Source organism: Callorhinchus milii, unplaced genomic scaffold, assembly GCF_018977255.1.
Source record: "Callorhinchus milii isolate IMCB2004 unplaced genomic scaffold, IMCB_Cmil_1.0 Scaffold1, whole genome shotgun sequence".
NCBI lineage: Eukaryota > Metazoa > Chordata > Chondrichthyes > Chimaeriformes > Callorhinchidae > Callorhinchus > Callorhinchus milii.
Window position 1 is genome coordinate 107861364 of NW_024704742.1, and position 27222 is coordinate 107888585.

Below are 27222 nucleotides of genomic sequence, written 5' to 3' on the forward strand. Positions count from 1 at the left end.
AATGGTCATTAAGATGAGGTTGGCAAGGGCATCTGACATCTGCACAACCACCTGGCTGCAAGGATCAGTGCCTTCAAGTGAGGCGGGAAAAACTCGTGGGATACAACATGAAAGCAGTGATTCAGACTACATATGTTCTGTATGAATACTATTGCAACAGAGTGTTTGGGAGAATATCAGCTCTTCAACATCTGCAACCCTAACCGTTCCCTCTGCTCAGTTGACATCACCCTTCTTCATGTTCCCCACATGATTCATGCCACAATCAATGGCTTTCAGCCATTCTGTCCAAATTTCTGGAATTGCATCCTAGAGTGCCTTCGCCTCACCCTTTCCCTCCCCACTATTAAAGCCCATCTTTTGACTATTTTTTCATTTTCCTGTCCTCCCCTCCCATCTTCCTCCAGCTCAGGTATCTGGACAGCTGTGTAAAGTGCTTTGAGGCCTCCTCCCGACCTCTTCAAAAGATGCTATATAAGTGTAAATTGTTGCTTTTTACTACAATTTTATATTGTTCATTTATAAGTACATACATTTATTTATTTATATTTAGTTACGTACTTCTGTTCTCTTGATTTTTGCATTCAAAGGGTTAACATTTGTTACATATTAATTTGTTAAAATGGATTTACTTTTATTTTGGCAAACAAGTTATTTTAATAAAAAGTGTAGTAGAATAGCTGTATAGATTTTTTAAAAATGTTTCTCACTTTTAATTTATTTTTATTATTTAGCAACTGGTGCTGCCACCACTGTCTATGCGGTAGAGGCTGAGGGTAATCCCAATTTCGGGTTTGATCCCTTGAAGGAGGTAGGCGAATGTCAGTACTTGATCAAATGGAAGGGATGGTCTCACCTCCACAACACCTGGGAGAGCGAAGAAACACTTTTGCAACAAAACACAAAAGGAATGAAAAAACTGGAGAACTACAAGAAAAAGGAGGAAGACAAGAAACGATGGTAAGTTATGCAAGTGAAATTGTGATAGCCTGAGTCATGAGCCAGCAGACCAGTCACTAATAGTAGGGTTTCTTCCCACTCTGCTCCTGTTCACCCTTCAAGCCAAAGTCCTAACTGGTATTATGGTGGTCCTAGCTGGATAAGCAGCACAAAGTTTGCCAGAAAGTGTTTGAAAGGACAGGCTATTTGGGTTTAGTTGATTAAACTCCAGAAATATCCCAACACACATTCTAGTGTTCCCTGGACTTGGCTGTTCCCAATGGGTGCCTAATATTTTCCAGAAGAAAGGGTGCATCCCTCTAGGGAGAGACTGCACACCATTCCAGATGATGGGAAATATTCATACATACATGTGTGAAATTCTGAAATACTCTTAAGCATGGTGATGGGTTTTCACATATGTCACAGACCAATCCAAAAAGTAGTTATTTCCAACTAAAAAGGAAGCCTGGCAGGCACAAACACTTGACCTGTTTGTGTTTGACTTTGTTCTGTTTAACTGTTTACAATACTCCTTGCGAGCTTTCAGGCTTTCTGCCCTCACTCTCTGGGACTTCATTCCAGAGTCCCTCCAATTCGATCCTTCCCTCAACTTGTTTTAAGGTCCATCTCAAGACTTATCTCTGTCTGAGCTTTCAGTCATATTTTCCCTCCCCGCCCACTTTGGCTGCCAGGCCCAGGTGCCCAGCCAGTACTGTTAAGTGCCATAAGACGTGCTCGCACTTCTAACAAACTATATAAATGTAAATTTGTATTGTTGGGATTTATTGTATATTAATAAAAATGTGTTTTCATTGGATAAGGTGGGTGTATAAGGCCATCTGATTATTCATGTCTTAACTGGAGTCTTAAGTGTCACTTAAATGTCCTCCCTTATTATGGTTTTCCTGTAAGCTCTCGGTGTTTGGTTTGGGGATGGGAGTGGAATACTTTGCTTATTAAAAGGATCCATACAAACCTGGACCCTTCAGTACACCACTGAAGAAATTGTTTCGTGTTCAGAAGCAAACAGTATCGTATTCATTGTTCTTAGGCAGTTAAAGCTATTGTATGCAGTGTTTAAACTCATGAGTATGTGTCTCGTGTAAACATGTACAGAGGGAATTACAAATGCCCTTCATTGTGCAATTAACAACCAATGAAAAGTATTGCAGGTAATTCTGGTGTTTACACATGGTGTATTATAGACCCCATGTTATGAAATGAGCAGATTAAACCAAGCATCCTTCCGCTTGGCCCGAATAAAGTATTGTTCCAGAGTCTTTAGAGATTTCCAAATAAGGTAACTGAAATTCACCTTGATTATTCTTAAAAATGTTTTTTTTTAATCTAACACTTTAATTAAAATTAACCTTCTAGGCTGAAAGCAGCATCTCCTGAAGACATAGAATACTTCAACTGTCAGCAGGAGCTGGTAGATGACTTGCACAGTCAGTATCAATTTGTGGAGCGAATAATTGGTAAGACTTTATGAAAGTATTAACCAACATCCCAGGTAGGATATAGTTAGAGCTACATTGTCTGAACTAAGTAACTATGTGGATATCTTATTTATAGGTATTACTGAGGCTGAGTATTCTCAAACTATACTTTTTTATATAAAAAAAATCTCTTGCATTGATACATTCTCTTAAATAAATGCTAGATTATGACTGAATCTGAAATGTCTGCTGGGCAGAGTTATGATTTGTGGGATAAACAATTGGACAACCAAGTTCTATATATGACAGTTTAATGATGAAGCGTTGGAACCCACCCACTGTAGCTTTGAATATTGCTATGCCATCAAAATCAAATCAAGCAAAGCAGATGCCATCAATCCAAATGTTTAAAGAAGCAAGCACGGTGATTGTTAATAGTTTCACATTCTCAATAATTTAGTGGAATAAGGCAGGTCTGCAGTACTCTAGGGCACTGCTGATGACAGGACAGCCAATCTGGATTTGGAAGGACCAGTGGGGGCAGGGATTCTTTCTACTCAGCTGTTAATCCAGCAAGCCGAGCTGGCCAAGCTGCAGGAAGGTTGCCACACAGTGATTTCAATTGTGAGCTATGCCACTTTAACTGGTTAAATTCTAGCAGTCCCCCAACATACATGCTGCGGTCTTCAGGCATTGACTCTCGTCTCCCGAATGAGGTGAGAGTAAGTCAGGTGCATCCCTCTTTGGAGAGGGTGTGCATTCCATCCAGGAAAATTTCCATATATAGGTGGTCTCCGGAACATCGTCAGACTACGGCACTACCGCCCCCCTCACGCTGCTGAAACTCTGGTCCACGCCTTTATCATCTGAACTATGGGAACCTTCTCCTCGCCGGCCTTCCCGGCACCTCCCTCCACAAGCTGCAGGTCATTCAGAACTCTGCAGCTCGTGTACTGTCCCGCACCAGGCTTCGTGACCACATCACTCCCACCCTCGCTCGCCTCCACTGGCTCCTCACCCCCCAGAGGATCGAATTCAAGATCTTCATCCTCACCTACAAGGCCATTCACGGCCTCGCTCCGTCCTGCCTCTCTGATCTACTATCCCCCTACCTACCTGCCCGTACCCTCCGTTCCTCTGGCTCCGGTCTGCTCCACATCCCCCGCCCCAACCTCCCTACCATCGGTGGTCGGGCCTTCAGCCTCTCAGCCCCGAGGCTCTGGAACTCTATCCCCCAGTGCCTTCGCCGCCTCCTCCCTTTCCTCCTTCAAGGCCGGTCTCAAGACCTTTCTCTTTGACTGTGCCTTCAGTTCCCCTCTCGACTCTCTACCCCTCCTCGCTCCCTCCCTTCCCTCCCCTCACCCTGACCATTTCCCCCCTGCTCAGGTCCTGACCCAACTGTACAGCGCCTTGGGATGTCCTCCCGATGTGAAAGGCGCTCTATAAATGGAATCTTGTTGTTGTTGTTGTATACATATGTGGAACTCTTATCTTAATCACGGTGACCAAAAAAATAGATTTGGGCTTATCTGATACTGTTTAGACATGAATACTGTAACTCCATGCTGGTTCAAGATTAACTACCTCACCTTGAGCCACATCTACCAGCAGATCTAGTTGGCAACAAACATTATGTGTACTTTTAATCATTTTGTTTGAAAGTGTTTTTTGTTTGAATGTGCTTTTAAAAGCAGAGAAGGCTTTGACTAATACTTTATGACTGGTTCTGCTTTTATTTTTGTAATAATGTTTACTCACTTAGACAGTACTTCCATGATTTTAAGGAGAGGTTTGTTTTCAGAGAAGTACTTAACTGATTACATCCCATTTTATTTTAAGCCTTTTCCAAATTGTTTGTCCTTCTGGGCCTCTGTGGTGCTCTGTAGGCCATTTACATAGGAACATAGGAATTAGGAGTAGGCCATTCTGCCTCTCGAGCCTGCCCCGTCATTCAATAAGATCATGGCTGATCTTCTAACCTAACTCCATCTGCTCGCCTTAACCCCAAATCCCTTAATCCCTCTATCCTTTATTTCGTTCCACAAAGATTGAAGCAGACATTCAAGGAGTAGGAGGAGAGAATGATTTTAACTTGGGGAAATCCCTTGCAGTGTTTCTGCCAGATTCATTTATTTGTTGCTTTGACAGGCATTTTGTTTTTAAAAAGGCAACTTTATGGTATTGGATGAGAAATACTTGGCAGAGGATGGTAATCAAACAAACCCATGGAAGAGTCCAGTAAAGTAAATATTTACTAAAAAGTCTGTCAATAAATACTTACAATGAATAGTGCTTTTAAGATTCGTCCTCCCAACAGCAACACTCCAATGCATAAGCAAAGGAAAGTGCATAAGCACTTGGGTTTCTTCATGACAACGACAACAGCAACAAAATTACATTTAAAGAGCGTCTTTCACGTCAGGAAGACGTCCCAAAGCGCTGAACAGTCAGGTGTCGGGGCCCGAGCATGGGGGAGGGGGGGTGGTGTGTAGGGGTGAGGGAAGGCAGAGAGGTGGGAGGGAGACCAAAGGCACGGTCGAAGAGAAAGGTCTTAAGACCGACCTTGAAGGAGGCAAGGGAGGAAGCGAGGCAAAGGGACCGTAGGATGAACTTCCAGAGTGTGGGGGCAGAGAGGCTGAAAGCCCGGCCACCGATGGTAGGGCGGGTCAGGCGAGAGACAAGTCTGTTGTGTATGTCGCACAACCTTGGATTCACATACAGAATTTTTCTCTGATGAAACTTGTTCAGTGTCTTGTGAAAGGCTAGTTAATAATGGTGAATAACACTGTAAACAAAGAAAAAAATTAGAAATTCGCTGTAAAAAGTAGATGTATGATTCTTTTCCCCAGAGATTTGTGTTTTTAGCACTAAATTTAACACAACATTTTAATAATGATTATTATTTTCAGCCCACTCCAACCAGAAAGGTGTATCAGGTTTTCCAGACTACTTATGCAAATGGCAAGGCCTTTCATACTCTGAATGCAGCTGGGAAGATGGAGGTCTTATTAGCAGAAAGTTTAAATCGTACATTGACGCATATATGAACCGGAACCAATCGAAAACCATCCCTTTTAAGGAATGCAAGGTATGCAAAATACAAGTTAATCTGTTCACAAATTTCTTTACAGTGCAGCCCAATATCTCAGGGGCAACATTCTACACCATGCATTTATATAGCTCTCTTCTCGCACGGTGGCTTCGGAATGCTTCTGAAAGGTGGAAAAATGGTAGATGTCTGGGTTGTTTGGCTGCTTATGTCACTTCCTACTTTTTTGGGTAGCATACAGAAATTGACATTGATGCTTCTTATGATCAACAAGCAGGAAATGAAGTCAATGGTGACCTGATAACCCAGAAGTCGGCCAATTTTAGCACGTGGAGCTGGAGTAACACACTTTGAGTATAGTAGGTCCATAGTAGACTAAGTGAATCCAAGTTCAGCCGAAATGCATTCTAACATGGTCAGCCTGTACATCGTGATGTTAAATAGCATTTTTGAAAATGTAACAGCACATAGTAATTAGTGTTATTTACAAATTGAGATGTCTATTTCTGAACAAAATAAAGTTTATAATGGCTTATAAGGGTTGTCTTTGGTTTTCCCACCCTTCCACTTTTTTTTAATGGGTCCAATGGTCTGTTTCTGTGCTGTAATATGCTGTGATTCTAGTATACACTGCTGCACAGACTTCAAAAAGGAAGGTCATTCTTGACCAACCTCATTGAATTCTTTGAAGGGGTAACAGAAAGAGTAGACAAGGATAATGTGGTAGATGTAATATATTTAGATTTCCAAAAGGCGTTTGATAAGGTACCACATAACTAATGAATAAGGTCAGAGCATGTGGGGTCGGGGGAAATAGCAGAATGGATAGCAAGCTGGCTGCAAAACAGAAAACAGAGAGTAGAAGTTTTTATTTTCCAGGATGTATGTCTTCTACCAATATGTACTACCTCACACTTCTCTAAAGGATAGAGGGATTAAGGGATATGGGGACAAGGCGGGCAGATGGAGTTAGGTTAGAAGATCAGCCATGATCTTATTGAATCGCGGGGCAGGCTTGAGGGGCCTACTCCTGCTCCTAATTCCTATTTTCCTATGTGAAGGGTAGCTACTCAGATTACCAGGGGGTGGACAGTGGTGTTCCACAAAGGTTGGTATTGGGACCTCTGTTGTTCACAATATACATTAATGATTTGGATTTGGGAATCAGCAGTACAATTTTAAAATTTGTGGATGATATCAAATTGGGGGGAGTAGTTAATACAGAGGAGGACTGCAACAAATTACAGTAAGACACTAATAAACTTGCTGAATGGCCATTTAAATGGCAAATGCATTTCAATGTAGAAAAGTGTGAGGTGGTACATTTTGATAGACGAAATAAGGAAGTCACATACATCCTGGAAAATAAAAAGCTAAATGGAGTAGAGGAGCAAAGGACACATATAAGGGGTACATGTACACAATTCACTAAAAGTAGCAACAAAGGTTAATAAAGCCATTAAAAAAAAAAGCAAACCAGGCATTAGGGTTCATTTTTGGAGGGATAAAAATGAAAAGCAGGAAAGTTATGGTGAACTGCTATAGAACCTTGGTTAGACCACATACAGAATGGATGTAGAGGCACTGCAGAGGGTGCAAAGGAGATTCACAAGGATGATCCCAGAACTGAAAGGTTATACCTATCAGAAAGGCTGAAAAGGAAGGTAAGGGTTGACAACAACAACAAGATTGCATTTATAGAGAGCTTTTCACGTCGGGAGGACGTCCCAAGGCGCTGGACAGTTGGGTCGGGACCCGAGCAGGGGGGAAATGGTCAGGATGAGGGGAGGGAAGGGAGGGAGCAAGGAGGGGGTAGAGAGTCGAGAGGGGAGCTGAAGGCACGGTCAAAGAGAAAGGTCTTGAGACCGGCCTTGAAGGAGGAAAGGGGGGAGGCGGCGAAGGCACTGGGGGATGGAGTTCCAGAGCCTCGGGGCTGAGAGGCTGAAGGCCCGGCCACCGATGGTAGGGCGGGGGATGTGGAACAGATCGGAGCCAGAGGAACGGAGGGTACGGCAGGTACGTGGGGGGATAGTGGGTCGGAGAGGTGACCTGATAGAGGTCTTTAAAATGATAAAAGGTTTTGATAGGGTAGACATAGGGAAGATGTTTTCACTTGTGGGACCAAAACCCGGGGCAGTCAATATAAGATAGTCACAAATAGATCAAATAGGGAAGTTAGAAGAAATTTCTTCACACAGAGAGTAGAGGGAATGTGGAATATGCCACCACAAGGAGTTGTTGAGGCAAATAGCATAGATGTATTTAAGGGAAAGCTAGAAAGGTACATGAGGGAGAAAGGAATAGAAGGTTATGCTTAAAGACTTAATTGAGGAAGGGCAGGAGGAGGCTCATGTGGACCATAAACACCGGCATAGACCAGTTGGGCCAAATGCCCTGTTTCTGTGCTGTATATTCTAATTTATTCTAATGTGCATTGTATTCTTTAAGATGGGTGGGGTGGGCGGGAAGAGGTTGAAATTAAAAGAATGCAGCGAGACATAGATAGGTTAGGCGATTGGGCAGGGAGGTGGCAGATGAAGATGTAGGGAAGAGCAAAGTCATCCACCTAGGTAGCAAAAACAGTAAAGTGGGTTATTTTTTAGAAGGGGAGAGATTGGAATGTGTTAGTGTCCAGAGGGACTTGGGTGTCCTTGTACACCAATCACAGAAAGTTAGTCTGCAGGGGCAGCAGCAATTAGGAAGGCGAACGGTATGTTAGCATTCATTATGAAAGGATTAGAGTATAAGAGGAGGGAAGTCTTGCTGCAACTGTATAGGGCCCTGGTGAGACCACACCTGGAATACAGAGTCCAGTTTTGGTCTCCTCATTTAAGGAAGGATGTACTTGCCTTGGAGGGGGTGCAGTGTAGATTTACTAGGTTAGTACCAGGGATGAAGGGGATGAGTTACCAGGATAGGTTGACCAATTTGGGCCTATATTCTCCAGAATATGGAAGAATTAGAGGGGATCTTATAGAAACCTATAAGATCATCAAAGGGCATGATAGAGTAGATAGTGGGAGATTGTTTCCCCTGGTTGGAGAAACTAAAACCAGGGGTCACATCCTTAAAATCAGAGGCCAGCCCTTTCACACTGAGTTGAGGAAGAACTTGTTCACTCAAAGGGTGATGAATGTATGGAACTCACCACAAGGGCTGTTGACGCTCAGTCCTTGAACATATTCAAGACTGAGATAGATATATTTCTTATTGTAAAAGGGATTAAGGGATATGGGGATTAGGCAGGGTCAGGTTATTAGCTGGAGTTAGATTAGAAGATCAGCCATGATTGAATGGCGGGGCAGGCTCGAAGGCCGAATGGCCTACTCCTGCTCCTACATGTTATGTTATGAAATATTCAGTTGAATGAGCTGACTCACATCTCACTACAACATGGCATGGTGCAATATTTTCTTTTGAGCTTCCTGTTGTTGCAAATAAAGGACTGATTGCAGTTTTGTTTAAGGATGTATTGCTTGCATGTCATAATTAAAAACACTCCAGATAGTTTATTACATTGATAGTGATATGACTAATTTGAGTTGTTATTGCAAATAAACATTGGCGCTTGTTTCTTAACCAACATCTAGCTAAAGTTTTTCAAGAAATTCCCTTGTGAATTAGGCTATGAAAAAAATTCTGACTGTCCGAATCAATTTTTGTGGGACAATAATAATAATAATGGTCTGCCTACAAAATATAATCACTCCACAGTAAATCCTGTGAAGCCCTTTTAAGACATTTTAATGATCTGATAAAGAGCTTTGTCAAATGCAAACATTAGTGTTATTTATCAAGTGCTTTTTAGTTCCACTTTGTGATGTTGAGGAAATGAAGGGAGGCAAACCTCGGGGTGGGAAAGGAAGAGAGAAGAGTTAAACTCCAATAGATAAAAGATGGCTTTTAGTGTTTCATTGATTGTTTATTTCCAAGTTGTAAAAGGTTGAGCTACACAAAATAAATATGTTTTTTTTAAAAGTAGAGTGCTTATTTCTGCAAATAAAGTTCTTTGTGATAACTGAAACTTATGACCTTTCAAATGATTCTTCTGCTATATGCAGGTCTTAAAGCAAAGACCCAGATTTGTTGCACTGAAGAAACAGCCATCATATATTGGAAGTTCTGATGTATTGGAGCTCCGGGACTATCAGCTATCAGGGTTAAATTGGTTGGCACACTCTTGGTGCAAGTAAGTGGTTCTCTATGCAAGCCCAAAACTTCTGATGCTTCTATTCTTATAGCTTTACATGTGCTGGAATTTCTGATTGTTTAAAAAAAATTGGATGGGGTGAATTTAATCTTTTTAAATTTGAAGGAGAGTGATGTATACATGATGTACATTTTGAATGTGTCATTTGTGTAAAAACAATTCTTGGAAGAGAATGACATTTTAAAATAAAATTGAGCAGTGCGATAATACAGTCCACACCATGCAGTTTGGTGCAGTAATTTATTTTAGTAGTATAGCTGTAGTCGTATATGATTGAAATGAATTATTGCACTAGACTCTATTGCACTAGACTGTGATGTATGTAGCTCGGTGATTAGAGCACTCACTTTGCAAGTGAGACACCTGGGTTCAATTCCCGGAAGGGCGAAACCTTGAACAAGTTTCCTTATTCCACACGCCTAATAATAATCCCTCCAAAACAAAAACAATAATAAATTGGTCACTTTCAATCCACAACTGTTTGTGGGACACTGCTGTACGCAACTGGCTGCCGCGTTTCGCCCACAAATATACGGTCAATTCACTTTACAGTATATTCTGTGAAGCGCTTTGAGAAGTCTAGAAGACATGAAAAGCGCTATATCAAATGCAAGGATTATTATTATTATGCTCTTAATCACCTGGTGACTGTTTTTGAATATTTTTCTCTGCGTTTTATTTTAAGTGTGTTCATGTGAAAAAAATTTAAACTCGGTTTTAAAATTATACTACTGATTATTGATTGTTTTCTGTGTCTTTCAGGAACAATAGTGTTATCCTCGCTGATGAAATGGGTCTTGGGAAAACAATACAAACCATCTCCTTCCTCAGCTATCTGTTCCATGAGCACCAGCTGTATGGACCTTTCCTTTTAGTAGTTCCTCTCTCAACGCTAACTTCCTGGCAGCGAGAAATTGAACTGTGGTCACCCGAAATGAACGTTGTTGTTTACTTGGGTGATATCAGCAGCAGGAATGTGGTAAATTGCTATTCCATAATCATAGACTTCTACAGCACAGAAGGAGGTTATTCACCCCCTTGCATGAGCACATTCAGTTTTTCCCCTCTCGTCTCAAACTTGAACCTTTCTGATTTGAGCCTTTCTCAAATCTTTGAATAACCATCATTGTAGAAGTAGCATTGAACACAACAAGCGAATGGTGGTGTAGGGGAAAAAACCTTAAGGTGAAATGGGATAATGGCATCTAATCTTTTCAGAACAAATCCACATTTGGTCACAACTTTGTTACTTTTTTATGGAAGTTTTACCAAAGTTGCCACATTTATTAAGTTGTCTTTTGTTTATTTTTCTATTAGATAAGAACATACGAATGGATGCATCCTCAGAATAAAAGGTTGAAATTCAATATCTTACTGACAACATATGAGATTTTGCTAAAAGATAAGGTAGGTACTAAATCAATTTAGCATGAATTTTTGCTTTCAAAAGATGGAGGGAGAAAATATGAAGGGGTATATTGAAAAAGGTTAAATAATGATTGTGTTAGAAAACATCGTTTTTTAAATCGTCATAGTTACGTAGGCTGTTAAACAGAAACATTGCAGTGTTGAATAATGATCAATTTGTTCAATATAGTGGGATTTTTTCTGGTTGTAACTTTACAAACATGAAAATGGTCAGTAACCTTAGGCTACTATGTTGTAATAAAATATTTCAACATGTTAATTTGATGTTTTGTTTCAGTCATTCCTTGGAGGTGTAAATTGGGCTTTCATTGGTGTGGACGAAGCTCATCGCTTGAAGAATGACGATTCTCTTCTTTATAAAACCATGATGGATTTTAAATCCAGTCACCGGCTGCTTATCACTGGTACCCCACTGCAAAACTCCCTCAAAGAACTCTGGTCCCTCCTTCGTTTCATCATGCCAGAAAAGTAGGTGTTTTGCCAATTTATGTTTGTTGTTGTGGGTGGAGAAAAGAGGAATTGAGGGAATTTGGACTGAAATGTTCCCATTATCGAGGGCAATACATTTCAAACTTTGGTGAAACTGGAAAAGTCGATAGCATTGACCAGAGTTGCTTTTATCCGTGAAATTTCATGGACATTTCAAAACAATTTTCTGAAATATAATCTAGATGTGTGTGTTTTTATCTTTATGAATGTATAAGTATCTTGGTTATTCAGTTGCACAACTTGATCAAATCTGTGGAAAGATTTACTTAAAAAATATTCCCATTATTTGAGAGGCATCCAATTCGAGTCTTCAATCTTATAACACTATTATTTAATGCAAAGTGTATATTTTGGTTTGCATTGTTTATGCTTTCAGTAAATGCACAGCTCACGCCAAAGTTTTTTACTTTATTATTCCCAAATACTCAAATTTTCGATGATGATGTGATATAATAATGCCACGAAAACACCCCAGCTTTTTGAAAATTAGAAATGGAGTAGTAGAAAAGTCAATCAAACGTTTGAAAAGTTAATCAAATGTTTGAAAAGTTAATCAGACGTTTGAAAAGTTAATCAAATGTTTGAAGTTTTATCAAATGTTTGAAAAGTTTTATCAGACGCTTGAAAAGTTTTATCAGACGTTTTCAAATTATGTTAAATACTTAACATATTCACTGTTGTGTATACAATACTGTATAATGTAAATCATAGCCAGTAGCAAAATCTAAAAAATTATAACATTGAATTAGCTAAAATTTTAAGCTCTTTCACCTACAAAGTTAGACTAGATTTAAAGATTTACAAATGTTGCAGTGCAATATTGTGAATAAAGTTAATGAAATGGAGACAGAGAAAAACTTGAAGGATTCTTTGATACTCGTTTCTATTAGAGTCTGTGAATAGCCAAAATATACACTTTGCAATAAACAATAGCATTGTAAGATTAAAAACTTGAATTGGATGCCACTCTAATATTGGGATTATTTTTTGATCAGGTTGTGCAGGTTGAGATCCTTTTCATTTGTTTAAAATTGCTGGTTTAGCAGTTCCTGAAGTCCTGATTTTCCCCACAATTGGGCTAGGAATCCTCCAGATAGTATCCTCAAGATTGTTGTGCACAAACTCACCAAAAAAGTGGTTGTTTTTGGTGCATAATGAGAATCAACAACAGGTATTCCATTGTAAAGAATGTTACTACAGTGAAGATTTTGTTTTGACTGCAGATTTATACAAAAAGGTAGTTTGGCAGTTTGTCCATCAGCTGTTTACAGAAAGTAAATTGTATATTAATAATCCTTGCAATTGATATAGCACGTCTTTGAGAAGTCTCAAAGCATTTCACACAGCATACTGTAAAGTAAGTTGATGTATATTTTGTGGGCGAAACGCAGCATCTAATTGCCACAGCAGTGTCCCATAAACTGCGCAATTGGCTGCCGCATTTTGCCCACAAAATGTAATCAATTCAGTTTACAGTATATACTGTGAAACATTTTGAGATGTCTCAAAGGCGTAATAAGGCGCTACATCAAATGCAAGGATTATTATTGAGTGACCAAATTATTATATCATGTATGGAGCTGAAGTTTTATTCCATGTATATGCAGTAACATTTCTAGAGGAAATATGACTGACAGTGGTACTAGCATTTTTTTTTGACATTTCTCTGTTTTTGGGGGAAAGATTTGCTTCTTGGGAAATATTTGAAGAGGAACATGGTAAAGGAAGAGAAGTCGGATACACAAGCCTTCACAGGGAGCTTGAGCCATTCTTACTGCGGAGAGTGAAAAAGGATGTTGAGAAATCCCTACCTGCCAAGGTTGAACAGATCCTGCGAGTGGAGATGAGTGCACTTCAGAAACAATATTACAAGTAATGGTCTATAAGAATTTATTCTTTATTTTCTTTGCTAATTTTCTCTCCTTCTGAAGCCGTTTGACTTTGTTGGGTTATGATTCCGTGAGCACCAATTGTTGTGCTCGGAACTATATCGAATAATTTCACCCACAAATATACAGTCAATTCACTTTACAGCATATTCTGTGAAGTGCTTTGAGACGTCTAGAAGACGTTGAAAAGTGCTATATCAAATGCAAGGATTATATTTTTTATTTTTAATGCTACTAAATGGAATTTGTACATATACTGCTTACATAATTCCAATACACAGGGCTCTGCATATTTATATATTATCTTTCATATCAGGAGGATGTCCCAAATTGCTGAACAAACCAAGATTTGCACCTGAGTTGAGGGTGGGGGCCGAGGAGGCGTGGAGTAAGGGGGGGAAAGAAAGCCATTTTCCAGAGAGTGTTAGGCACAGGCTGGTGAGAACCAAGGCTTGGTTCTGGAGGCAAGTGTGCATTGGGATACTGCTGGAGTTTAATCAGCTAAAACCTCATAGCTTGCCAATGACAACCCTGTCTGATAAGCTTTCCTGCTGTTTGTGCAGCTACCATTAGCCATTAGAGTTTGACATGCAGGGTTAACAGGAACTGAGTGGGAAGAATCCCTGCTCCAACTGAGCGTCAGCCATTCCAAGTCCTGTTGGTAAGAGAAGCTGGCCGGTCTGTCATCATTTTACATTTAACAACTGAAACTATACATTTGTGTTGAACATTGTGCACTTGCCTTGAGCACTGTGCATATTCTTGAGTACTGTGCACTTCCCTGACCACAGGAACCATATTATTGACAATGACACAGGATTGACTTGATCTGACATTCCTTTGCCAAGCACATCACCTTGGAGCCAGTTCCAAGGGGACCCGGCTTACTTAGTTCCACCCCTTCTCGTCCTCAGGGGGATAGATTTTGTTTTGTTTTATTAATTTCTTTTTTAAACTTAACAGCTCTAGTTTTTAAACTAAAAGCTCTAGTTTTTAAACTAGTTTTTTTTAAAAAAAATGGTGCTTGGATCCAGCCAGTGTACATTTTGTATGTTTTAAGATCTTAATTGTTTTTTTAAAAAAATCATAAAATAGGAATCTCATTTGAATCTCCAGAGTTGCATGTTTTCTGCTGATGAAATGTTCATCATGTTATTAAAATGCTCAATGGGTCAATGAACTTGTAACAGGATTTTTATACCTAGATCAGGTTTTAGTTACAAGATTGATCAACGTTGCGTAAATTTTTGTGTTGTGCATCGTAATGCTTTTTACAAAAAAATCAACATCTGTATTTTGACCAGTTTTCTGTAAAATCTGCTTTGCATAGTTTGGCAGTAATACGAGATTGTTTGACATTAAAGACCACTGTTTTGGGTTATAATAATGATATTAATTATCGTTTTTTTTAATGTAACAGGTGGATTTTGACCAGGAATTACAAAGCCTTAAGTAAAGGCTGTAAAGGCAGCACATCTGGTTTTCTCAATATAATGATGGAACTTAAAAAGTGTTGCAACCATTGCTACCTCATTAAATTGCCTGAAGCAAATGATTTCTACAACAGACACGAGGCCTTACAGGTATGGTTTTTAGGAGTGTGTGCAGAGAGTTAAGAAAATTAATATTAGGGGAAAAAAAATTATGTTTACATTTAACAACTGAAACTGAAGTATACACTTGTGTTCAGAACTCTGCAGCTCGTGTACTGTCCCGCACCAGGCTTCGGGACCACATCACTCCCACCCTCGCTCGCCTCCACTGGCTCCCCATCCCCCAGAGGATCGAATTCAAGATCCTCATCCTCACCTACAAGGCCATTCACGGCCTCGCTCCCGCCTACCTCTCCGACCTACTATCCCCCTACCTACCTGCCCGTACCCTCTGTTCCTCTGGCTCCGGTCTGCTCCACATCCCCCGCCCCAACCGCCCTACCATCGGTGGCCGGGCCTGCAGCCCCTAGGCTCTGGAACTCTATTCCCCAGTGCCTTCGCCGCTTCCTCCCTTTCCTCCTTCAAGGCCGGTCTCAAGACCTTTCTCTTTGACCGTGCACCAGGCTTCGGGACCACATCACTCCCACCCTCGCTCGCCTCCACTGGCTCCCCATCCCCCAGAGGATTGATTTCAAGATCCTCATCCTCACCTACAAGGCCATTCACGGCCTTGCTCCCTCCTACCTCTCCAACCTACTATCCCCCTACCTACCTGCCCGTACCCTCCGTTCCTCCGGCTCCGGTCTGCTCCACGTCCCCCGCCCCAACCGCCCTACCATCGGTGGTCGGGCCTTCAGCCTCTCAGCCCCCAGGCTCTGGAACTCCATCCCCCAGTGCCTTCGCCTTGCTTCCTCCCTTTCCTCCTTCAAGGTCGGTCTCAAAACCTTTCTCTTTGACCGTGCCTTCAGCTCCCCTCTCGACTCTCTTCCCCCTCCTCGCTCCCTCCCTTCCCTCCCCTCACCCTGACCATTTCCCCCTCCTTGCTCCCTTCCTTCCCTCCCCTCACCCTGACCATTTCCCCCCTGCTCGGGTCATGACCCAACTGTGCAGCGCCTTGGGACGTCCTCCTGACGTGAAAGGCGCTTTATAAATGGAATCTTGTTGTTGTTGTTGTTGCCTTCAGCTCCCCTCTCGACTCTCTACCCCCTCCTCGCTCCCTCCCTTCCCTCCCCTCACCCTGACCATTTCTCCCTTGCTCGGATCCTGACCCAACTGTACAGCGCCTTGGGACGTCCTCCCGACGTGAAAGGCGCTCTATAAATGGAATCTTGTTGTTGTTGTGAGCTCTCACTTTCAATAGATTTCAAGCATGTGCTCGAGTACTGGTCAGCCTTCAGATTCTATGCAAGTGTGTCCACTATGCTGGATATCTGCAATTTGCAGGAAAGCAAAGGCATTGTGGATTCTTCTAGTTACCTAAGTGCTTGGGCTGTCCTAAATTTAAATGATATGATCAGATCACTGAGCAAACATTTGGTGTTCCATCACATGTGACTTAACTGAAATGGGTAAAGGTGACATTAAATGTCCCAATATGATGAACAGGTTTGTTTGGAAGGGTAGAGTGATGAGAAAAACAAAGATGGTAAATTATGCCAATTTGGGGATTTGAAGCCCACCTCTAGGTAATCATAATGTGGCCTGCTCAAAATACAAAGAAGATCCATGGCAATTTAATGCAAATGTTTAATTTTTGTTCATTTAAAAAAAAGTGTTCTAATTGCTTCAAATAGTAAAAATAAATCCTGGTACAGACTATTCAGTAAACTGTGTAAAATAGATTGCTTTGTTTTACAGTATGAATATTGTATTGCTTTGGCCATCTCAATTGGAGATTTATATAGCATATGGAGTGTTGGTGCTTTATCAAGCCGCTTCAACAGACCACATGTACTCAATTCAGTAATGGAACTCTACCAATCCCTTTAGAAAAAAACTTAAATTTTTATAGCACATATACTGTGAAAACATCTCAAAATACTGCACAGCAATTACTCTTACGCATAGTGACAATTTTCTGTAGGCAAACAGGCAACCATTTCACACACAAGTCTCATAAACAGCCATGAGGCAAATGACCAACTAATCTGCAGGATTATTGGCTGGAATACCAGAACAACTCCCTTCTCTTGTCAACTTTAACAATCTCCTGAAGAATGGGTAGACAGGATCTTGGGTTAAATCTCATCAAAAGGATGCATCTCTGGTAATGAAGCGCTCCGCAGTACTGTATTGGAGTGTCATCCAAGACTATTAGGTTCTGTTTCAATGTGGAGTTTCATCCCACAACTATCTGACCCAGAGAATGACACCGTGAGCCAAGTTGACACCTGAGGGAAGGTTCTGCATTACAAGCTCACTGGTTTCTCAAACATTTTAGAAAATTACACGGAATTGCCTCCTACCATGTTCCTTGTGCAAGAGTATATACTTGTTTTTTAATCTCTAAGTTTGAATGAAGATAAATGGTATTATTGACATTAAAAACCTACGTATGATTGTTCTGCATATATTGCTGTCAGATTCAAGGAAGACAGACCAATGAGCTTTTTTTGACTGACTCCCGTCATTTTTTCAAGAAGATGCAGTGTTTAATGTGCCATTTGTTCTGTTAATTCTGGAAATACATGCTAATGCAAATAAGGACATATACAGAGTAATGAAATTGGTTTATCTGTATAATTACAATGCACAAAAACTATCTCTGAAAGTAAATCATCAACTTTTGAAAATTGCTTGATTTGTTTTGGCATTGAACTGTCTACAGTAAAGATATGTGGAGTGTGTGAAAATTGTTATAATTGCTATTTTCTGATTCCCTTTTTTGCCAGCATCTGATCCGCAGCAGTGGGAAGCTGATCTTGTTGGACAAGCTGCTGTGTCGACTAAAAGAACGAGGACATAGAGTGCTTATTTTCTCTCAGATGGTTCGGATGCTGGATATTCTAGCAGAGTATTTGAAATGCAGACAGTTTTGTTTCCAGGTCAGTTTTATCACTACAATTGTCCCAAATGCAGTTATTAAAATGTGCTTTAGCCAAAAAATATGTGTGTGTGTGTGTGTGTGTATTAAACTGCCGATAAGTGTTTGGTCTTCTGAATCTCCTTCAATAGGGAGATGTCTCGGTCACATTTAATAGCCATAAGCATTGACAGTGAAACCACTTAAAAGACGAAGAACTCGACCCCTTGGTGACAATGCAGTTTAGAGTCGAGGGGTTCAGCAATTAATCTCTTGTTTGAATTGCTGCCAAGTGCTTCCATGATTCTCCCTGTTCTCTCTCAATCCTAGTTAGGTTATATAGTTGGGGGTGGGTGGAGGGAGATTGGAAAAACATGCTACAAAAATGCATTCCCTGTCCTAAAGTGCTGGAACTTGCTGTTATAACAATTTTGATCAACTTTCCCACAACCCAGTCTGTATGAAGTGTACTTATCCCAGCAGTGGCCTGAAGGTCAGAAGTGGCCTGTGGGGCTGTCAAGAAGCGCCCCCCTGAACGTTCATATGACTCTAGATAAGTCTATGTTCGATCTTCAATTTGTTTTAGGTTTTTTCTTGATTGAATATTTCTTGCTTTATTTTGTTAACTAACCATACAGGGCAGCCAAAAGGAGCTATATAAATACAAGTTGTTTATTAATAAGAGTATGAAAGCAGATCGACTAGCTCCCTTCTTGCTCAGCAGCAGGAAAGATGGAAAGACCGTCTTTACTGAACAATTCTTCATTAATAATCTCTGGACCTATTTTCTTGATTTACTTAGTAATAATCTGAATTTAATGTATCTACATGATTTAATAGTTTTTGCATTGAAATTAACCCCTCCCTTAACCCAGATTATGTTTTTTTAGTCTTTCTCGGTACCTAATTTAGGATGGATTTTTATTGTTCTTTTCTTTCCGTGCAAGTAAATGTTTATTGTGGCAGTGACTAAACAACATGGTATTTTAGGTGTGGTCTGACAAATCTATCCTAGAATCCAATTTCTTTTTAATTTGCCTCAACTTATTGTCTGATTGGGTCTGCCTTTACTCCCAGATCTCTTTAAATTTCCCTCTCCTAATTTGAAGTATTGTTGATTTGTGACTTGAATTGTGTATTCCTCAGTGTTCAGATGACTGATCTGCAATAGTTCACCTTTTAGTCCTTTATTTTAGTCTAAGTCATTAAATCTTTACCCCAGTCAAAGGATTACAGGTTTGACTGATCCCAACCAGAGAGCACCACCTCACTGTAGTTATTTATCTTGTTGTAGTTAGTGAATAATTTATCGATTGATGGGGGGTGGGGTATCGGGAAACAATGTGAGGAACATTGCATCTTTCAAAAAAATGATTTGAAGCATGCCTAACAATGTTAATTATTGCTCCCTCCCTTATAGAGACTTGATGGATCTATTAAGGGGGAACTAAGGAAACAAGCACTTGACCATTTCAATGCAGAAGGATCTGAAGTAAGTAATACTAATAAAAATAATAATCCTTGCATTTGATATAATACCTTATCACATCTTTGAGATGTCTCAAAACACTTCACGGAATATTCTGTAAAGTGAATTGACTGTATATTTTGGGGGTGAAACGTGGCAGCCAATTGCACACAGCAGCATCCCACAAACAGTCGTGGATTGAGTGACCAAATTATTATTTTTTTAGTGTGCATCTCAACAAGTAACAGTGACCTATCTCCTAATGAGGAAGTGGTGGGGTTTGGGGTGTGAATGCATGTGCTTCAGTCCACTTGTTTAGTTCAGATATTTCATCCATGCTTAGCTGGGTTGTTTGAAGGTGGGTGGGGGAGTGTTGATGGATGGACAGTATCCAGGCACAGTTTTCGTTTGGCCAGGGACACACTGGTTTTGACAAAACCATGACTGAAATCACTCTGTTACTTTATGATGTTGACAATTATGTGACATCTCCTCACTGACTCACTACCATACACGAGTTGGAAACTTCCCTGTCGTCCATGCAAGCATCGGGTGGGGATTCTAAAGTCCAGCAAGAAAACGGAAGTAAGCTGGTGTAAGGTTGGCACGTGTGAGAATAAATAGTGACAATTGGCAAGTCAGGGTTAAAACAAAAAGTAGCACACTTTCATCTCCTCTTTTCTCTTCTCCTCCCCCCAATAATGGTATATGGAGGTTGAATTCTAGGCAAAGAATGAGCCCGGCTTCCAAACTAAGACTGGATTTAAGGATTTTTATCAAATTCTGTACCATCTTGCATTTTAGGACCATAGTATTAAAGGCTAAGATCATGAAGGATTTTGGACTGTGTGACGTTCACTGGTTTGATCCCTAGCGTGTGCTTGTTTAGCCAATTTAAATTGGGGTCAAGCAGGTTCAGCTTCTGCAGACTTGCCAGTAATGCATCAGGTATAAATACAGTAGAACACCCTTAAAAGATGCTTCATTATAAGCGATTCACTTACATGGTTGGGGTGTGAAGGCCAACATTTAGTTGCCCAGAAACTCGAAAATTCGTAGATTAGCTTCATTAGTGCTTGAAAAAAATCAACCACAACACGCAGGAAATAATGTTGGCAGGGACCCAATGACCCAGAAGTCAGCCATTGTAGTTTCTCGCATGGCTTTTTCAAGTGCCAATTGAATCCGTGTATGTTCGCACCCCCTTATAGCACTAGTTAGAATTTTGTTCACCACCCCACACACACACAAACTAACATTTTAACTAGACTCCATTGTACAAGGGAGGCCCAACGTTCAACAATCAAGTTAGGAAAAACAGTGTGCATAAATTGATGTTTGCCACTATTTTTCCTAAACCATTCAAATCTGAATGTCCAGTTTAACTGGCCACCTTGCAGTCATCAAATATCGGGAATCTCCTTTTAACCTTAACAACTTTACCCATTTACAGAATATCACATTTGGAAGTTTGCTGCTAGATATTTTACACTAGATTTGACCACTTCAATTCTAGCTTTCTTTTTAATGGAATAACTAAGTCCCAGGCAACATTACTACAATAGTTTTTTTTAAAAAAAGAATATATAACAGAATAGTTTAAATGTTCTGTCTTATTAAATTTAAAAAGTACTTCTATGAAGACATCAGTGAAGTGGTTGGAGGTCTTTTTTCTGAATAGTTACTGTTAGCAGTTATTGTGAGATTGGTCTGTTTTAGTGAAACTATTGTTTCTGGCCTTTTAGAGATTCTTATCTGTGAGCTAGCTGATGCTGCACTGTCTGCACAAAAGGAAAACTTACTGCCATAAGGTGTAGGAAAAATGCCACAGCAGAGAATTTAGCTACGCCAAAGGTTTGGTTAAATAGTCTAAAAGTTTCAATAGTTTGTGTAGAATTGTTTAAATACAGTAGTCTCTCTCTATAATGCTGTACTTGGGTGCCATGTAAAACATTTTTACAAAGCTCTTGTTCATGTGGATTATGTGATTACGATAAATGTGTGTGCGATGAGGAGTTTAATCCACACAAAATTGAACTACGTTGCAAAATCAGTTGAATTCAGATCCTCAGAAGCTGTGCTCAAGCTGTACAATGTTCTGATCAGGCTGCACTTCGATAAGTGAGTACAAGTACAGTTCTGGTCATGGCAACATTAGGAGGCCACCCAGAGAGTGCAGAGAAGCACAATAGAGTTAATGCTCATATAAGGTGCTGAATGGAATAGAGTAGGTAAAGCCAGAACAGTACTTGCATGTTCAGCAGACCACAAATGGATTCAGGGTTGTGCGGGGCAATTTTAGTAAAACACCAGGAAGTATTTCTTTACACAGAAGATAATTAATAGCTGCAATAGATTACCAGGAAAGGTGGTAGAAGCCACAAAACCTGGGTGGCATTCTGAAAGAATCAGATTAAATGGACCAAAAGCCATAAGAAGGTTACTCTCCGTTAAACCATCAGCAATTTTGGGAGTTGAGAGAAGAGGAAGGAATCCATTACCTGTAGATAGCATCTTAGTGCCAGCTATTGCTGGTTGAATCAACAGTAGCCTTGCTGTTGCACAACTTCCTAATGTTGCTAATATGGTCTTAAAAAAACATGTTTGTGCAAAACAGATTACAGTAGAACCTTGATATAATGCACTTCGTTAGAAAGTGGGTTTACCTATAGTTGGTTTGTGGAACCCAACATTTATTTACCAAAAAAATTCCAAAGAGTGCATAGAAAGGAAGAACATCCCCATGTATAAGAGTATCCACACCAAACTGAGTTTCACTTAAATATGGAAATTCAGGAGATGTTTCAGGGGACAGCCTTTCCCCCCTCAGGGGCCAACCTCTCCTCCCTGATCCACATCGCTACCCTCCCTATTAGTCCCCCGCCTCACCCCCCACTTTCTGCTACCAACTGTCCTCTCCGCATCGGTCTACAAAACGATAGACCAATGCAGAAGTTTAAAAACCGCTGTCATCATTCCTGTCCTTAAAAAACTCTCCCTGGACCCTTCTCTACTCTCTAACTACTGCCCCATCTCCATCTTCCTCTTTCTCTCCAAGGTCCTGGAACGAGTTGTTGCTTCTCAGCTTCGCTACTTCCTCTCCCACTATTCCCTTCTCGAACCCCTCCAATTGGACTTCCGTGCCGCCCACAGCACAGAAACCACCCTGGTCAAAGTGACAAATGACATTCTGTCCATCTGCGACCAGGGCTCCCTCTGCCTCCTCATCCTCCTTGACCTCTCTGCTGCTTTTGACACCATCGACCACTCTGTCCTCTCCTCTCACCTCAAACTCCAATGCACTGTCCTTGACTGGTTCAGATCGTACCTCTCACACCATTTGCACTTCATCTCCTCAAATGGCTTCTCCTCTCATCTCGTGCAGAGTTCCTCAGGGCTCTGTCCTTGGTCCCCTCCTCTTCAACATCTATATTCTCCCTCTTGGTGACATCATTCGCAGACATAGGGTCAACTTTCACATGTATGCGGATGACACCCAAATCTACCTCTCTGCCTCCACCCTTGACTCCAGGACCACTGCTGTCCTGACAGAATGTCTGTCAGACATCAAGTCCTGGATGAGAGCTAACTTTCTTCAATTGAACGTCAATAAGTCCGAGGCTCTCTTGATTGGCTCCCGTCAGCACCTCCTCACCTCAGGTGCTGACAGTATCACCATCCATGGTTGCACACTCCACCTCACTGAGCCAGTCCGGAACCTTGGCGTCTTGTTTGACCCTCAACTATCCTTTCTACTCCACATCTGTGCCATGACCCGCTCTGCCTTTCCCCACCTCCACAACGTCGCCCGGCTCCAACACTGTCTCACACCGCAGGCCACTGAAAACCCTCATACACGCCTTCATTACATCGAGGCTCGACTATGCAAACTCACTGCTTGTTGGCCTCCCCTACTCCTCCCTCTACAGGCTGCAGATCATCCAGAACTCTGCAGCCCGTGTTCTCGCCCGCACTAGGCTCCCCGACCCTATCACCCCCAACCTTGCCCAACTCCATTGGCTTCCCATCACACAGAGGATACAGTTCAAGATCCTGGTCATCACCTTCAAAGCCCTCCATGGTCTTGCTCCCCCTTACCTCTCTGACTTCCTAAACCCCTACCATCCTGTTTGCTCCCTCCACTCAGCGGGCTCCAGCCTGCTTCACATTCCCTGCCTTGCTCGCGCCCCACTATCGGCAGGCGGGCCTTCCTCCCCTCTCCACTCACCCTCTGGAACTCCATCCCACAGTCCCTTCATCTTGTCCCCTCGTCGTCTTCAAGACCCGCCTCAAGACCCGCCTCTTCGACTGTGCTTTCGATCTCCCTACTTTCCCCCTGTCCTCCCCCTTCCCCACCCCGACCCTTAGCTGGGGTCCGTATCTCTGTCTGCCCAGTGCCTTGGGACGTCCTCCCGACGTGAAAGGCGCTGTATAAATCTAATTTTGTTGTTGTTTGTTGGAATGGAATGTACACTCTATCCTTGGAAAGACATATTCTGCTTACCTAATTTTGGAGAGTATTAGACGCAGGTTGGCAAATGCCAAAGCTTGGAGAACCCCAAACCACATAGCTTGCCGTTGAGAGCACTGCCTGGCAAGCTTCCCGCTTCTTGTTCAGCTAGGACCACCCTACCCATTAGGGCTTTGGCTTGCAGGGTTATCGAGAGCTGAGTGGGAAGAGTCCCCACCTCAGTGACTGGTCTGTCCTTCCAAGTCCTGTCGATGAGCCAGCCGAGGTGCGCTGTCACCAGGACTGCCTGGAGTACTGCAGTCCTGACTGGCTCAGGAACTGGACTACTGAGATTGCCACGGTTGGTTGGCTCGATTCCAACATTCCATTGCCAAAATGTCACCTTGGAGCCATTTCAGGTCCAAGGAGACCTGCTTACCTCCTCTCCTTTACCCCACCACCCACCCCGAGGATAGGCACTAGTTGTTCACTTGACATCCGACTTAAGCATGGGTTTGAGTTCTCATTGTGTGGATGATAGGTATCAGGAACTCCCAGGGAGCTTCTTGATGGGCGACACAGTTCAGCATGAAATGTGTGAGAGCATTGCCACTATCTTCCTGTCTATAGCTCGAACACATATGTTTTCCCATTGAGTGATGATTCCACCAATTGAAGGTGCGGAGCTTAAGCAGCAGATGATTATCTCTCTGCAAACCAATCGAGGTGGATTCCAGACGCTGGATATACGAACTCGGACTCCAGGTAACACCTTCCAGCAGCTGTCGCCCCAAGCCTTACAGTTTTCTCATCAGCTATCTGGTGGACATCTGCCTTCAGGTTGTGGGAGGACAGGACAGCTTGCAACCTGCCAGCCACCTTGATGTTTTTGAGGTCCAAGTCCAATGCCGTGTATCAAGATTACTGAACACCAGCTGTTTAATCCAGGTCCTCATGTGAAGGGCCTTGACAAATACTTGTGTCTGCTGTCAAGCCGACTCCACCACAAGGGTGCTTAGCGACAGATCAATGTAGGTCAAGTCCGCCCTCCCTGCATTGGCTTCTCGTGTTTGCCTCAAATTCTTGGCACTGACAATGCAACACATCCCTAGCACTGCATTGGAGTGTCATCTTCGACTATATGAGTTCAAGTCGACTTGGAAGGGGTAAGAGCGCTGCTAAATTGAGCCAGGCTGACACTTAGTCCAATTTCAGAGCAGGAAAAATAAACCTAAATCAGGCTACTTACCTTTAATCACTTGACAATTTTCTTTCCCGCAGTATGAGCTGTATATTGTCATATAACCTAAAAGTCAGATTTTTTCACCTTGTAAATAGAACATTGAGTGTGAAGTTTCAGAATTTTGTGTTTCACTTGTGAAGAAGTGCTTGCAGTATGCTTGATGGTATGAGTCTGTCTTCACTGGTGCAATGAACGTCCTATTCAGAGGATTTCCACATATGATACTGGGAATGGTTCGAGAGAGAGACTGGTGTATTTTCACACGTTCAGAAGATTATTAAAGATAGATTATTTAAGTCAAATAGTGATTTCTGTGTTCTAGAATTATGTATTTTTTATATGTATTAATGTTTGCTGAACCTTAGATCTACAAAACATTTGAGGAGAATGAAAAAATTAGCTAGATTTAGGTATTCCTACACAGGTGAAAGATACAATAATGTATAATGTACATCTTCCTAATTTGTTGGGGGAAGTGGGCAGTAATGATTCTGCAGAATTTTGAGGACTGTGTTTGAGAGATGTTATCTCATTATGGCTACAGGACTTCTGCTTCTTGCTGTCAACCAGAGCAGGAGGGCTGGGTATAAACTTAGCATCTGCAGACACAGTGGTTATTTTTGATTCAGACTGGAATCCACAAAACGATTTGCAGGCTCAAGCCAGAGCTCACAGGATTGGTCAGAAAAAACAGGTAACATTTTTCTGTTGATTCTCATTGTTTGCAGAATATTTTGGTTAATATTGATGATACTTGTATGCAGGACATAACAGCAATTTACATTTATATAGCATATTTCATATTGCATCTCAAAGCACTTGATATAGTGGTCCTGGAGGTCAGGTGGGGGAAGGTACCTATGTGATCAAAGAGATGGGTCTTAAGGCGGGGAAAGTGGGAGCACAGCAAAGGGCTTCCAGAATGGGAGAAAGCTCAACCAACAATGATTGATTGATATTAAATGGAAAAATATATGTATATGCTTAATAAAAGGTTGTACCCTAAATTCCCCAAAAGTTGCTTTATTTCTAATGTGCTAAGTTTGCATGGTCATTGCAAACTTGAAGGATTACCTTAATATGCTTTTAACTGATTTAGTGGACTTAAAAGGGTTGTGGTTCAAACTGCATTTGTATTTTGAGTTTAATGGTGTAATCTTGTTTACAGGTGAATATATACCGGCTAGTTACAAAGGGAACAGTAGAAGAAGAGATCATTGAAAGAGCAAAGAAGAAAATGGTGTTGGATCATCTTGTCATACAACGAATGGATACAACAGGGAAAACAGTGCTGCACACTGGTTCCAATCCCCCAAAGTATGTAACCAAGGCCTTCCTGTGCAATTTATTAATGCTTACATTAGATGACATTACATTGTATTACATTACAATAATAATACTTACAAATTTAATTATAATACTCCCTCCACTGGCTCGCCATCCCTCAGAGGATAGAATGCAAAATCCTCATCCTCACTTTCAAGGCCCACCACCTATCACTCTGACCTGCTGACCCCCTATCAACCTGTCCGCTCCCTAGGTTCAGTAAACTCCGGCCTGCTCCCTGTCTCCCTCCCCCGACCCGCCTTGCTCCCTCCCTTGCCTCCTTCAAGGCATGACTCAAGACCCTCCTTTTCAACCATGCCTTCAGCTGCCCTCCTTCGTCTCTGCCCTCCCTTATCCCAACTCCACCCCTCCCCCCCGCATGCTCGGGTCCTGATCACCGACTGTTCAGCACCTTGGGAAGTCCTCCCGACGTGAAAGGCACTTTACAAATATTATTTTTTTGTTGTTGTACACTTGATATAATGCCTTTCACATCAGAAAGACACCATCACAGGATTTTACTGTAAAACGTAATGTCAGTGTATTTTGTAGGTGAACCTGGCAGCCATTTTGCAAATAGCAATGTCTCACAAAAGCCATGAAGTGATTGGTCAATTTTTATCTAGGGATTGTTGAACATGACACCAGGAGAAACTCTTTTTGAGTAGTGCCATGGGATCTTTAACATCCACCTGAACAGGCAGACAGGAACCTCGGTTTAACGTCTTGTCTGAAGGACCTCCCCTCCAGCAATGCAACAACAACAACAACAACAAGATTCCATTTATAGAGCGCCTTTCACGTCAGGAGGACGTCCCAAGGCGCTGCACAGTT

The 27222-nt window shown here is 41.6% G+C and overlaps 1 protein-coding gene across 2 annotated transcripts in view; it reads left to right on the forward strand.

Moving 5' to 3' along the window:
• Nucleotides 1-27222, forward strand: part of chd1 (chromodomain helicase DNA binding protein 1) — a 98554-nt gene that overhangs the window by 48449 nt on the left and 22883 nt on the right. For both annotated transcript variants that reach the window (XM_007893111.2, XM_007893112.2), the window contains exons 8-20: nt 735-960; nt 2320-2420; nt 5291-5469; nt 9492-9619; nt 10403-10619; nt 10958-11047; nt 11346-11536; nt 13241-13429; nt 14867-15029; nt 17771-17923; nt 19322-19393; nt 25607-25756; nt 26231-26379. In XM_007893111.2, coding sequence (XP_007891302.1) covers nt 735-960; nt 2320-2420; nt 5291-5469; nt 9492-9619; nt 10403-10619; nt 10958-11047; nt 11346-11536; nt 13241-13429; nt 14867-15029; nt 17771-17923; nt 19322-19393; nt 25607-25756; nt 26231-26379 — 2008 coding nt within the window. The remainder of the gene's footprint in view (nt 1-734; nt 961-2319; nt 2421-5290; nt 5470-9491; nt 9620-10402; nt 10620-10957; nt 11048-11345; nt 11537-13240; nt 13430-14866; nt 15030-17770; nt 17924-19321; nt 19394-25606; nt 25757-26230; nt 26380-27222) is intronic.